We start from the raw sequence: 14,460 nt of genomic DNA on the forward strand, positions 1-14,460 counted from the left end.
GCAAGGAGCCTGCCACCCTGATCATGCCAACGAGGTGGGGGCGGTTTACTGAGCCTCACCCCTATTATATGCTGCCTCTGCTTTTGCCTGCCACCATCTCCCTCTGTGGTCCCACTGACTCTGCATCTGTCCTCTGGTACAGGGATGCTGGGATCCCTGGGGACTCCAGGAAGCATCGGGCAACCTCAGGGAGACTGTCCTCACTTTCCCTGTCTCCCTACATGTCAGAGGTGAGTCAATTATCTCAGGACCTTGAGCAGAGTCTAATGCTCTCAAATTTGGGATTTAGGGCTCTGGCTGCTGACATTGGCAAGAGAGCAGCCCTGCTATTGCTCACTCGGGCTGAGGAAGCTGCTTCCTGTGCCTCTCTATCCTTTTTCTTCCCCATTCATATCATTAGTCTAATTAAATGTCCCTCAAAATGTTAAAATAAATACAAAACTGTGATTCTTCTATTAAATAATGGAGATGCTGCAGATAAGGCTAAAAGTCGTGCAGTGGCCAGCTGTGTGATCAAGATGATGAGTTTGACGGGCATCCTTACAGACCTCTGTGTGCATGGGGCATGTGAACAAACACAAACCCATAAAATAAGAGTAGCATTGTGGGATTTCACTTTGTTCAGTGGAGGGGGCTTTGTTTTATTTTGGAGGTGAAATTCATACAGCTTTAACCACTTTAAAGTGAATAATTCGGTGGCATTTAGCATGTTTACAATATTATTCAACCACCATGTCTATCTAGTTCTAGAACATTTTCATCATCCCCCAAAAAGGGGAGGAGGGCGAAGAGAGAAGAACAAGAAGAGGAAGAGAAACAAGGAGGGGTGGGATGGGGAGGAGAAGGGGAAGGGGAAATAAAAGAGGGAGAGAGTGAGAGAGGAAAGAGAAATGGAAAAGAAGAGAATGAAGATAAGGAAGGGAAGGAGTGAGGGGGGAGGGACAGAAGAAGAAAGAAAGAGAAAGGGTGATAAAAGCAATAAGAACATGAAGAATTTGGACATGTTAAGTTCAAGAAGCCTCCTAGATATCCACTTGGAGATGTTGACTAGGCAAGTGGATAGGGATAAATATAAGAAATTGAGGACCATCTGTGTACACAAGGTACATAAAGCCATGATATTAAAGGGGATCCCCAGGGACAGAGGATGCTAATGAAGTCCAAGGATTAAATGAACTTAATGGCTGCCTTGTGTTCCATGTATGAATGAATCAAGATTTATTTAGCAGTTCTTTGTTAATGGATATACCTAATGTGACATATACATGTCACGGCTCTGAACATCCTATTACTTACCCATATGTGGAATATGTCTATAAAATATCCATTATTAGGTGGGAAAATGAGAGGCAAGATTTAAGCCAGGTCATCCTAACCTCAAACACAGCTTACCACACAGTTTCCCACTGCTTTGGATAGCAATGAGGCGTCACATGGTAAAAATTGTAAGCCAGCATCCTGCTTTATTTAGTGTTCTGGGGATTGCACTGATCCAACTAAGAAATATCTGTTAATTAACTGTATCTTCCAAGTACCATGTTGATGTTGGCTGTGATGGTGAGTAAAATGCACAAACTTCCTGACCTCAAGAAACTGATAGCCTAAAGAATTGTAATAAGTTGCATCAGACATTGGGTGCCTGACTCAATTGGATACCCAATCACGTTCCAGGATTTCTTTCCATTTGGATGTTAGTATTAATAAGATTAGAGGTCAAGTTGTCCTTTAATAAAGAAAATGAAAGAGCCTAGCTTGTATTCTTGTCCAGACTTTCCTTGGTGCCAGGGGAGGGGAGCATCTCAGCATCGCTGTGAAAAGAGTTACTCAGGAATTCTTACAAGACCAGACCTTTAAACTTCTGAATCTATAGAAATAGTCCCTCAGTGTCCCAATGCACACTCCAATGTATAAAAGTGAAAGTGAAAGTGTCAGTCACTCAGTCGTGTCCAACTCTTTGCAACTCCATAAACTGTAGCCAGCCAGGCTCCTCTGTCCATGGAATTTTCCAGGCAAGAATACTGGAGTGGGTTGCCATGCCCTTCTCCAGGGAATCATCCCAACCAGGGATCAAACCCAGGTCTCCTGCATTACAGGCAGATTCTTTACCATCTGAGCCATGAGGATGCCCACTCCAATGTATGGTAGGCTTGAGTTGCCCACCTGTGGTTTAAAAGGCTCTGAGGATGCTGATATGTTTGATGTGAAAATGTCCTGGTTCTCCTCTTTGGGATGGGGAACCCAAAAAACCCACTGGAGGAAATTGGTGTGTGAAGCATTGGGTGGAGAAGCATGGGGATAGAAAAGTTCTCCATTGGAAGTCTGACCCTACTGATGTGTGTGATCTTGGTGAGTCATGCAACAGTTTGAGGCTGTTTTCCCCTCTGTCAAGTAGATGGGAATTTATCTGCCCTGATGCCCCATGGCGAGGTGGTAATGAGATAACGTATTTGAACTGTAACATGAAGCACGCAGTATATTATACAAAGGAGGACACTCTGAGATCCTCAGTTATACTGAAATTTTCTCCACATCATCCCACTGCATGGTAACACGGGATGTTCTTACTGCTCAAGTTATAGAGAAAGATTGAATTCAACTTTAGGAAAATGAGGTATAGTTTACTATTCAATTTACACATGAACATAGTGATTTATACTTTCATGCACATTTACTTTCTTAAAACATTGGCTAATTTGACCATTGCTTACATATTTTAATTGCATTTATTGTTGTACAAAATGGTATCATCATAAATGACTGTCCATTAAAATACTGTAAACTGCCATTTTTAATGTATCAATTCACACTCTGAAATGCTATAAGTTTGTCAAGGGACATTTTTTTTTTAATTTTTATTAGTTGGAGGCTAATTACTTTACATCATTACAGTAGTTTTTGTTATACATTGATATGAATTAGCCATGGATTTACATGTACTCCCCATCCCAGTCCCCCCTCCCACCTCCCTCTCCACCCGATCCCTCTGGGTCTTCCCAGTGCACCAGGCCCGAGCACTTGTCTCATGTATCCAACCTGAGCTGGTTATCTGTTTCACCCTAGATAATATACATGTTTCAATGCTGTTCTCCTGAAACATCCCACCCTCGCCTTCTCCCAGAGTCCACAAGTCTGTTCCATACATCTGAGTCTCTTTTTCTGTTTTGCATATAGGGTTATCGTTACCATCTTTCTAAAGTCCATATATACGTGTTAGTATACTGTAATGGTCTTTATCTTTCTGGCTTACTTCGCTCTGTATAATGGGCTCCAGTTTCATCCATCTCATTAGAACTGATTCAAATGAATTCTTTTTAATGGCTGAGTAATATTCCATGGTGTATATGTACCACAGCTTCCTCATCCATTCGTCTGCTGATGGGCATCTGGGTTGCTTCCATGTCCTGGCTATTATAAACAGTGCTGCAATGAACATTGGGGTGCATGTGTCTCTTTCAGATCTGGTTTCCTTGGTGTGTATGCCCAGAAGTGGGATTGCTGGGTCATATGGCAGTTCTATTTCCAGCTTTTTAAGAAATCTCCACACTGTTTTCCATAGTGGCTGTACTAATTTGCATTCCCACCAACAGTGTAAGAGGGTTCCCTTTTCTCCACACCCTCTCCAGCATTTATTGCTTGTAGACTTTTGGATAGCAGCCATCCTGACTGGCGTATAATGGTACCTCATTGTGGTTTTGATTTGCATTTCTCTGATAATGAGTGATGTTGAGCATCTTTTCATGTGTTTGTTAGCCATCTGTATGTCTTCCTTGGAGAAATGTCTGTTGAGTTCTTTGGCCCATTTTTTGATTGGGTCATTTATTTTTCTGGAGTTGAGCTGGAGGAGTTGCTTGTATATTTTTGAGATTAATCCTTTGTCTGTTGCTTCGTTTGCTATTATTTTCTCCCAATCTGAGGGCTATCTTTTCACCTTGCTTATAGTTTCCTTTGTTGTGCAAAAGCTTTTAAGTTTCATTAGGTCCCATTTGTTTATTTTTGCTTTTATTTCTGAAATTCTGGGATGTGGGTCATAGAGGATCCTGCTGTGATTTATGTCGGAGAGTGTTTTGCCTATGTTCTCCTCTAGGAGTTTGATAGTTTCTGGTCTTACATTTAGATCTTTAATCCATTTTGAGTTTATTTTTGTGTATGGTGTTAGAAAGTGTTCTAGTTTCATTCTTTTACAGGTGGTTGACCAGTTTTCCCAGCACCACTTGTTAAAGAGGTTATCTTTTTTCCATTGTATATCCTTGCCTCCTTTGTCGAAGATAAGGTGACCATAGGTTCGTGGACTTATCTCTGGGCTTTCTATTCTGTTCCATTGATCTATATTTCTGTCTTTGTGCCAGTACCACACTGTCTTGATGACTGTGGCTTTGTAGTAGAGTCTGAAGTCAGGCAGATTGATTCCTCCAGTTCCATTCTTCTTTCTCAGGATTACTTTGGCTATTCGAGGTTTTTTGTATTTCCATACAAATTGTGAGATTATTTGTTCTAGTTCTGTGAAAAATACTGTTGGTAGTTTGATAGGGATTGCATTGAATCTATAGATTGCTTTGGGTAGTATAGCCATTTTGACAATATTGATTCTTCCAATCCATGAACACGGTATATTTCTCCATCTGTTTGTGTCCTCTTTGATTTCTTTCATCAGTGTTTTATAGTTTTCTATGTATAGGTCTTTTGTTTCTTTAGGTAGATATACTCCTAAGTATTTTATTCTTTTTGTTGCAATGGTGAATGGTATTGTTTCCTTAATTTCTCTTTCTGTTTTCTCATTGTTAGTGTATAGGAATGCAAGCGATTTCTGCGTGTTAATTTTATATCCTGCAACTTTACTGTATTCGTTGATTAGCTCTAGTAATTTTCTGGTAGAGTCTTTAGGGTTTTCTATGTAGAGGGTCATGTCATCTGCAAACAGAGAGAGTTTCACTTCTTCTTTTCCTATCTGGATTCCTTTTACTTCTTTTTCTGCCCTGATTGCTGTGGCCAACACTTCCAAAACTATGTTGAATAGTAGTGGTGAGAGTGGTCACCCTTGTCTTGTTCTTGATTTCAGGGGAAATGCTTTCAATTTTTCACCATTGAGGGTGATGCTTGCTGTGGGTTTGTCATATATAGCTTTTATTATGTTGAGGTATGTTCCTTCTATTCCTGCTTTCTGGAGAGTTTTAATCATAAATGAATGTTGAATTTTGTCAAAGGCTTTTTCTGCATCTATTGAGATAATCATATGGTTTTTATCTTTCAATTTGTTAATGTGGTGTATTACATTGATTGATTTGCGGATATTAAAGAATCCTTGCATTCCTGGGATAAAGCCCACTTGGTCATGATGTATGATTTTTTTAATATGTTGTTGGATTCTGATTGCTAGAATTTTGTTAAGGATTTTTGCATCTATGTTCATCAGTGATATTGGCCTGTAGTTTTCTTTTTTTGTGGCATCTTTGTCTGGTTTTGGAAGTAGGATGATGGTGGCCTCATAGAATGAGTTTGGAAGTTTACCTTCTTCTGCAATTTTCTGGAAGAGTTTGAGTAAGATAGGTGTTAGCTCTTCTCTAAATTTTTGGTAGAATTCAGCTGTGAAGCCATCTGGTCCTGGGCTTTTGTTTGCTGGAAGATTTCTAATTACAGTTTCGATTTCCTTGCTTGTGATGGTTTTGTTAAGATCTTCTATTTCTTCCTGGTTCAGTTTTGGAAAGTTATACTTCTCTAAGAACTTGTCCATTTCTTCCAAGTTGTCCATTTTATTGGCATAGAGCTGCTGGTAGTAGTCTCTTATGATCCTTTGTATTTCAGTGTTGTCTGTTGTGATCTCTCCATTTTCATTTCTGATTTTGTTAATTTGGTTCTTCTCCCTTTGTTTCTTAATGAGTCTTGCTAATGGTTTGTCAATTTTGTTTATTTTTTCAAAAAACCAGCTTTAACTTTGTTAATTTTTGCTATGATCTCTTTAGTTTCTTTTGCATTTACTTCTGCCCTAATTTTTAAGATTTCTTTCCTTCTACTAACCCTGGGGTTCTTCATTTCTTCCTCCTCTAGTTGCTTTAGGTGTAGAGTTAAGTTATTTATTTGACTTTTTTCTTGTTTCTTGAGGTAGGCCTGTAATGCTATGAATCTTCCCCTTAGCACTGCTTTTACAGTGTCCCATAGGTTTGGGGTTGTTGTGTTTTCATTTTCATTCATTTCTATGCATATTTTTATTTCTTTTTTTATTTCTTCTATTATTTGTTGGTTATTCAGAAGCGTGTTGTTTAGCCTCCATATGTTTGAATTTTTAATAATTTTTTCCTGTAATTGAGATCTAATCTTACTGCACTGTGGTCAGAAAAGATGACTGGAGTGATTTCAATCTTTTTAAATTTACCAAGACTAGATTTATGGCCCAGGATGTGATCTATTCTGGAGAAGGTTCCGTGTGCACTTGAGAAAAAGGTGTTTTTGATTGTTTTGGGGTGAAACGTCCTATAGATGTCAATTAGGTCTAGCTGGTCCATTGTGTCCTTTAAAGTTTGTGTTTCCTTGTTCATTTTCTGTTTAGTTGATCTATCCATAGTTGTGAGTGGGGTATTAAAATCTCCTACTATTATTGTGTTACTATTAATTTCCTCTTTCATACTCGTTAGCATTTGCCTTACCTATTGCGGTGCTCCTATGTTGATTGCATATATATTTATAATTGTTATATCTTCTTCTTGGATTGATCCTTTGATCATTATGTAGTGTCCATCTTTGTCTCTCTTCACAGCCTTTATTTGAAAGTCTATTTTATCTGATATGAATATTGCGACTCCTGCTTTCTTTTGGTCTCCGTTTGCCCTACAAGCATTCTTAAAAGTCTTAGAGCATTAGACAAATATGTTTGCAGGGTGCCATTGCTACTGGTCGCATCTGATAAGCCATTTTAGCTATTTCCAAGGAATTCCTCCCAGATAATCACATTTTTTTCTGGGTGGAGTTTGCCAAGAAAGATCTTCTTCACAGCAATCTTCAGCTCCTTGTTCCAAAGCCTGAAGATGATGGGGCTCAGGAAAGGTGTGAGGACCGTGTAGGTGATACCCATCAATGTGTCTCCCAGAGACTGGGGCCCCTTGGGCTTGAGGTAGATGACAGAGGCAAAGCCATAGTGTATGATCACAACAGTGCAGGTCGGCCAACAAGTGTGGGATGGTGGCAAAGATGTAGAGGACCTTGGAAATGGACAGAGCCCACAGAAAGAGGTACATGAGGGTGTGGAGGCTAGGCTCCCTCCAGATGGTGGCCATGATGAGCAGGTTTGCCTCTTTGCCTTTTACCTTCAGTCTTTCCCAGCATTAGGGTCTTTTCCAATGAGTCAGCTCTTCACTGACTGTGATTACTGGATTATGGAGTAAGAGTATGTTTAGTTTTGTAATACACTGCCAAACTGTCCTCTAAAGTGGCCATACCACTTTGTGCTCTCAGAAGTGAGGGAGAGTTCGGGTGGTTCTGCATCCTTGCCAGCATTTGGTTTGTCAGTGTTCTGTATTTTGTTGTTCATTCACTCAGTTGTGTCTGACTCTTTGTGACCACATGGACTGCAGCACACCAGGCTTCCCTGCCCTTCACTATCTCCCAGAGCTTGCTCAAACTCATGTCCATTGAGTTGGTGGTACCATCCAACCATCTTGTTCTCTGGAATCCCCTTCTGCCTTCAACCTTTCCCATCATCAGGGTCTTTTCCAATGAGTCCGCTCTTTGATTCAGGTGGCCAAGTTATTGGGCCTTCAGCTTCAGCATCATTCCTTCCAATGAATATTCAGGGTTGATTTGCTTTAGGATTGACTGGTTTGATCTCTTTACAGTCCAAGAGACTCTCAAGAGTCTTCTCCAACATCACAGTTCTGGATTTTAGCAATTGTAATAGACACATTGTGATAAAAATTATTTTTTAAAGGCTAACTAGTTCTACCAATACAATTTAATGAATAGCCTGCTGATTTGCATATAGTGTTTATTTATACATGGGTCTGTTCCACAGTTTTATATTTCTATTCCTGTACAATATAATGTTGTTTTTTAAAAAATTATTTTAGAGAAAATGTTCTGCTGAAAGCCTATTGACCTAATATAGTTGACTATGAGTTGCAGACTCTTAGTGGGCCTCAGGACTATTGAGTTGGGCATATTCCTGACAATATAAGTGACATGCATCATAAAGGACCAATATGCTTTTCTTTCTCCATCAGATTTTATTTAGGATCCTCAGAGATAAAATGTTCTTAAAAGGGATACATTAGAAGTATTTGAATCATGGCCTTCCCCACCCCCCACTTGCACTGTGTCTAATATTATACATTTCACAAGACTATGAGAAATTTTGCAGACTTGCTACTTGGAGATCCTGGTTAGTAAAGTGCCTGTTACAAATAATAGAACAGTTAATGGTGCTCATTATTTTTTACCAAGCAGTGGGCACCAAGGGAAACGATGGGGACACAGAAATCAGTGAAACTTGGCCCTAGACTTGGAAAGTTCAAAGTCTGATGGAGAAGACAGACTTGTATGCAAAGAACTGTCGCCATATGCAGTGGTGTCACGAGAGCCCTAGACTCAGCTTGGGTGAGTTAGAAGAGCCCCAACAGAGGTGCCAGAATCTGATTTGAGTTCTGAAGAAAGAGGGAAAGTGCAATCACCCTGAATACTCTCCCAGGCTACTGCAGCTGCTTCCTGAACAGTGACCCTGCCTTTACCACTGCCTCCTTACAATCCATGCTTCACACAACAGCCAATGGAGACGGTGTGGAGAAAAGGGAACCCTCTTACACTGTTGGTGGGAATGCAAATTAGTACAGCCACTATGGAGAACAGTGTGGAGATTCCTTTAAAAACTGGAAATAGAACTGCCATATGACCCAGCAATCCCATTGCGGGGCATACACACCAAGGAAATCAGATCTGAAAGAGACACATGCACCCCAATGTTCATCACAGCACTGTTTATAAGCCAGAACATGGAAGCAACTCAGATGCCCATCAGCAGATGAATGGATAAGGAAGCTGTGGTACATATACACCACGGAATATTACTCAGCCATTAAAAAGAATTCATTTGAATCAGTTCTAATGAGATGGATGAAACTGGAGCCCATTATACAGAGTGAAGTAAGCCAGAAAGATAAACACCAATACAGTATACTAATGCATATATATGGAATTTAAAAAGATGGTAGCAATAACCCTATATGAAAAACAGAAAAAGAGACACAGATATACATAACAGCCTTTGGGACTCTGTGGGAGAAGGCGAGGGTGGGATGTTCTGAGAGAATAGCATTGAAACAAGTATACTATTAAGGGTGAAACAGATCACCAGTCCAGGTTGGATGCATGAGACAAGTGCTCAGGGATGGTGCACTGGGAAGACCCAGAGGGATGGGATGGAGAGGGAGGTGGGAGAGGGGATCGGGATAGGGAACATATGTAAATCCATGGCTGATTCATGTTAATGTATGGCAAAAACCACTACAATATTGTAAAGTAATTAGCCTCCAACTAATAAAAATAAATGGAAAAAAAACCACAAAGTGAGTCCGTAAAAACATGTGAGTAAAATACATGACTAATGAGAAACTACTGTAGAGCACAAAGAACTCTACTCAACGTTCTGTGGTGACCTAAATGGGAAGGAAATTCCAAAAAGGAGTGGATATATGTATGCACCTAGGTGACTCACCTTGCCATACAGAAAAACTACCACAATATTGTAAAGCAACTATACTCCAATAAAAATAAAAATTATTTTAGTTTTCTAAATTAGTGTTAGTGGTAGTAAAATATTTAGAGCATGTTATTTATATTACATTATAATAATAGTAGTTATATTAGAAGTAGTTTATAATGACTGAAAGGTCAGTTCTGGAAATGACTGGAAAAGGTCAATTTTCATTTCAATCCCAAAGTGAGGCAATGCCAATAAATGTTCAAACTACCACACAGTTCCACTCATTTCACATGCTGACAAGGTAATTCTCAAAATTCTTCAAGTTGGGCTTCAACAGTAGGTGACCTGAGAAATTCCAGATGTTCAGGCTGGATTTTAAGAAGGCAGAGGAACCAGAGATCAAATTGCCAACATCTGCTGAATCATAGAAAAAGCAAGAGAATTTCAGAGAAACATCTACTTCTGCTTCATTGACTATGCCAAAGCCTTTGACTGTGTGGACCACAACAAACCGGAAAATTCTTAAAGAGATGGGAATACCAGAGCACCCGATCTGCCTCCTGAGAAACCCGCAGGCAGGTCAAGAAGAAAGTTAGAACCCGACATGGAACAACAGACTTGTTCCAAGTTACAAAAGAGTATATCAAGGCTGTATATTGTCACCCTGCTTATTTAATTTATATTCAGAGTACATCACGTGAAATGCCAGGCTGGATCAGCAGTAAGCTGGAATCAAGATTGCTGGGAGAAATATCAGTAACCTCAGATATGCAGATGACACCACCCTTTGGCAGAGAGCAAACGGAAACTAAAGAGCCTCTTGATGAAAGAGGAAAGTGAAAAAGCTGGCTTAATACTCCATGTCCAAAAAACTAAGATCATGGCATCTGGTCTCATCACTTCATGGCAAATAGATGGGGAAAGAATGGAAACAGTGAGAAACTTAATTTTCTTGGGCTCCAAAATCACTGCAGATGGTGACTGCAGCTATGAAATTAAAAGATGCTTGCTCCTTGGAAGAAAAGCTATGACCAACCTAAGCAGCACATTAAAAGGCAGAGATTACTTTGCCAACAAAGGTTCATATAGTCAAAGCTATGGTTTTTTCAGTAGTCATGTGTGAATGTAAGAGTTGAACCATAAAGAAGGCTGAGTGCTGAAGAATTGATGCTTTTGAACTGTGATGTTGGACAAGACTCTTAGAGTCCCTTGGACTGCAAGGAGATCAAGACAGTCAATCCTAAAGGAAATCAATCCTTAATATTTATTTGAAGGAATGATGCTGAAGCTGATGCTCCAGTACTTTGGCCACCTGATGTGAAGAGTTGACTCATTAGAAAAGACCCTGATGCTGGGAAAGATTGAGGGCAGTAAGTGAAGGGGACGACAGAGGACAAGAGAGTTGGATGGCATCACCGACTCAATGGACATGAGTTTGAGCAAGCTCCAGGAGATAGTGAGGGACAGAGAAGCCTGGTGTGCTGCAGTCCATGTGATCACAAAGAGTTGGACACGACTGAGTGACTAAACAACAACAAATAATGATTAAGATTTAGTCAGTACTTACAGTTCCCCTGGTAGTCTTCTAAGATTATAAAAGCAGGAGTATGTGTGAGTTGTTCATTTTCACAATAATTGTGTGAGCTAGGTACTTTGTGCATCCCTATTTCACAAATTTAAGAAACAGAGACAAAATGAGTTTAAATAAGTTGACCAAGATAATCAGGAAAGAAGTGGGTTTTTTCTGTTTTTAAAATAATGTTTATGTGTCCTTTCTTTTTTAAATTTATGTTTATTGTGATAACCTGGGTTTATAGCATTGTATAAGTTTCACATGTGCAACATTATATCTCTACTTCTGTGTGAAAAATAAAGTACTTAAGTGAAAAATAAAACTTTTTCTTCTACCTTTAAAAAAAAAAATAGAAAACCACCCTGAGTTCTAACACTGGGAGACATTAGTTTTTTCAAAATTAATTGAGTCTAAACAGCATCTTCATAGAGGCTTAGCAAAGGGGTTCCCAATGAAAAGTTTCTTGAGGGCCCCCTTCAGATCTTGGTTCCTCAGGCTGTAAATGAAGGGGTTCAGCATAGGGGTGACCATGGTGTACATCACTGTGGCTGCCATGTCCCTCTGAGTGGTGTGTGTGGATGCAGGGTTGAAGTAGACCCCGATGACAGTCCCATAGAAGAGACAGATGACACAAAGGTGAGAGCCACATGTGGAGAATGCTTTCCACCTGCCCTGGACTGAGGGCACCTTCCACACAGCCACAGCAATGGGTGTGTAAGAGGCCATGATGCACACAAAAGAGATGAGAACCACCGGGCCCCCAAGGACCAACACTAGCATCTCGTTGACTTGGGTGTCAGAGCAGGAGAGCTTGATCAAGGCATTGAGGTCACAGAAGAAGTGTGGGATCCTATTGGTGCAGAAGGACAAGTGGGACATCAGGAGAGTGTGGACCATAGAGATGAGGTTGGCTGAGATCCAGGGTATCACCACCAGCAAGGCACACCGAAGGACACCCATGATTGTCACATAGTGCAGTGGGCTGCAGATGGCCAGGTAGCGGTCGTAAGCCATGGCTGAGAGAAGCATGCTGTCGGCTGCCCCAAAGGCGATGAAGAAATACATCTGGGCCAGGCAAGCTGAGAAGGAGATGGTGGTGAGCCCACACAGATGGTTCACCAGCATCTTGGGGATGGTGGTGGACATAAAGCAGATGTCAAGAAGAGACAAGTTGCTGATGAAGAAATACATGGGGCTGTGGAGGTGAGGGTCCAAGATGATGGCCAGGATGGTGAGAAGATTCCCCAGGCACCCGCTCAAATACAGGATGAAGGACAGGCTGAAGAGCAACTGTCTCTGCAGGGGCTGCTGGGAGAGGCCGAGGAGGACGAATTCAGAGACTTGGGTCTGATTGTCCATGTCCAGGCAGTTCTAAAGCCAGAAACAGGGGGTCAACAGTAGGTGGGCTTCTGGAGTGAAAACAGATGACCTCATTGCTTTTTCATACTCATCTTTCAAGATGCTTCTCATTTAACCTCTCCAAGCCTCTGTTTCCTCATCTGTTACATGGAACTGATAATTCTAACCTCTTAGGATTACTATAAGGATTAAATGATAAGAATACATATTAGGAGTTTAAATCCATACACAACATGTAAACTATTTTATTAGTGGGAACTCACAGTGACGTTATCAAAATAGCGATGTGTTAATTAGCTTGAATGTCACTATTATTCCACAGTGTATATGTACATTAAAATATCAAGCTGTATATCTTAATTAAACACATTTTTTATCTGCCAGTTATTCCTCAATAAGGATAGACAAATAAGAAACAAAAGCAAAATAAATAGTCTAAATATTTGAAGGATTTGACTTTAAAAATAAGTAACAAAAAGTGATTCAGGATCAACTCTGAAGCCAAACAGACTGGGTTTAAAGCTCAGTTCTACCATTTACTAGCTATGTGATATTATGCAAGCTACTTAACCTCTCTGTGCCTTAGTTTTCTCATCTGTAAAATGAGGATAATAATAGTACCTGCTCCATAGAGTTGTTGTGAAAATGTGATTAGTTAGCATGTAAAATGCTGAAACTTACATATTTTTCTGAGAGCTAATACCTTTCAGTGGTTGAGAGCAAGGACCCTTTGGAGGGGTAGAAATCTCTCTCAGTTAAAGATTACTGATTTAGGTTAGACACACCTGAACTGTCTCCTCTCTAAAGCACCTGCACAGATAGACTAACCTTGAGCAAGAGAGTTGACATTTATTCCACGCACTGCACTTTGGAATTAGCTACTTATCGCATGTGTTGTATTAGTCACTAAGTCATGTCCAACTCTTTATGATCCCATGGACTGTAGCCCACCAATCTCCTCTGTCCAAAAAATTCTCCATGCAAGAATACTGGAGTGGGTTGCCATTTCCTTCTCCAGGGAATCTTCTCAATTCAGGGGTCAGCCTGTGTCTCCTGCATTGCAGGCAGATTCTTTACTGTCTAAGCCACCAAGGAAACCCATCATTCTCTTTAATCCTCAGTGACACCGTGAGCAGACAGCTGAGGCTCCAAACCTAACTTCTGCATCACAATGACACCATGGAGCTGTGATGACAAGCACCCTAAATCCTTGTGGATGAAACTGATCAGAATCCTCCCAGCCTCTGAGGGGAAGTTTCAGATGTGGAGTCCTTCCCTGAAACCAGCCATACTGCAGCTTGTCTTGTGGATTCACTTACAATCAATGGCTATTCTATGTGCTAAGTCACTTCAGTAATGTCTGACTCTTTACAACCCCATGGATTGTAGCCCACCAGGCTCCTCTGTCCATAGCATTCTCCAGGCAAGAATAATAGGGTGGATTGTCATGCCCTCTTCCAGGGGATCTTCCCAATCTGGGAATCAAACCTGCATCTCTTATGTCTCCTGTATAGGTGGGTGGGTTCATTACCACTAGTACCACCTGGAAAGCCCTAATGACTACTGTACCTCTGTTGGATTCCAGGACCCCTCAGCCCCCAGGTGTTGTGTTTCCAGGAATTTAGGGCTGTTGCAGCCTCAACTTTGTCTTGCAGCTGTGAAGGAAGAGCATGCTTTCTCAGGGCGCACTCAGCAGAACCACACCAACAGGTTTATAACTGACTCTTTGTCCTCTGGGCATTATCCCCCAAGAACCTTGTTAGACCGGATACAATTAGCTTATCTTCCTTAGTGGCACTTTTGAATCTAGCACCCTGTGGGAAAAAGTTTTTATTCTAAAGAGCAT

The 14,460-nt window shown here is 40.7% G+C and overlaps 1 protein-coding gene across 1 annotated transcript; it reads right to left on the reverse strand.

The window, feature by feature from the left end:
* Positions 1–11,678: 11,678 nt before the first annotated feature.
* On the reverse strand, positions 11,679–12,614 carry LOC110122697 (olfactory receptor 1f45-like). Its single transcript, XM_020870245.2, has one exon. It carries the CDS (start codon positions 12,612–12,614, stop codon positions 11,679–11,681), a length of 936 nt encoding a protein of 311 aa, XP_020725904.2.
* Positions 12,615–14,460: the final 1,846 nt, after the last annotated feature.

This window comes from Odocoileus virginianus, chromosome 3 (assembly GCF_023699985.2).
Source record: "Odocoileus virginianus isolate 20LAN1187 ecotype Illinois chromosome 3, Ovbor_1.2, whole genome shotgun sequence".
In the NCBI taxonomy this organism is placed as follows: Eukaryota; Metazoa; Chordata; class Mammalia; order Artiodactyla; family Cervidae; genus Odocoileus; species Odocoileus virginianus.

What these genes read in the sequence shown, in the direction of transcription:
- LOC110122697 (XM_020870245.2), bottom strand. Translation starts at nt 12,614, where the DNA reads ATGGACAATCAGACCCAAGTCTCTGAATTCGTCCTCCTCGGCCTCTCC.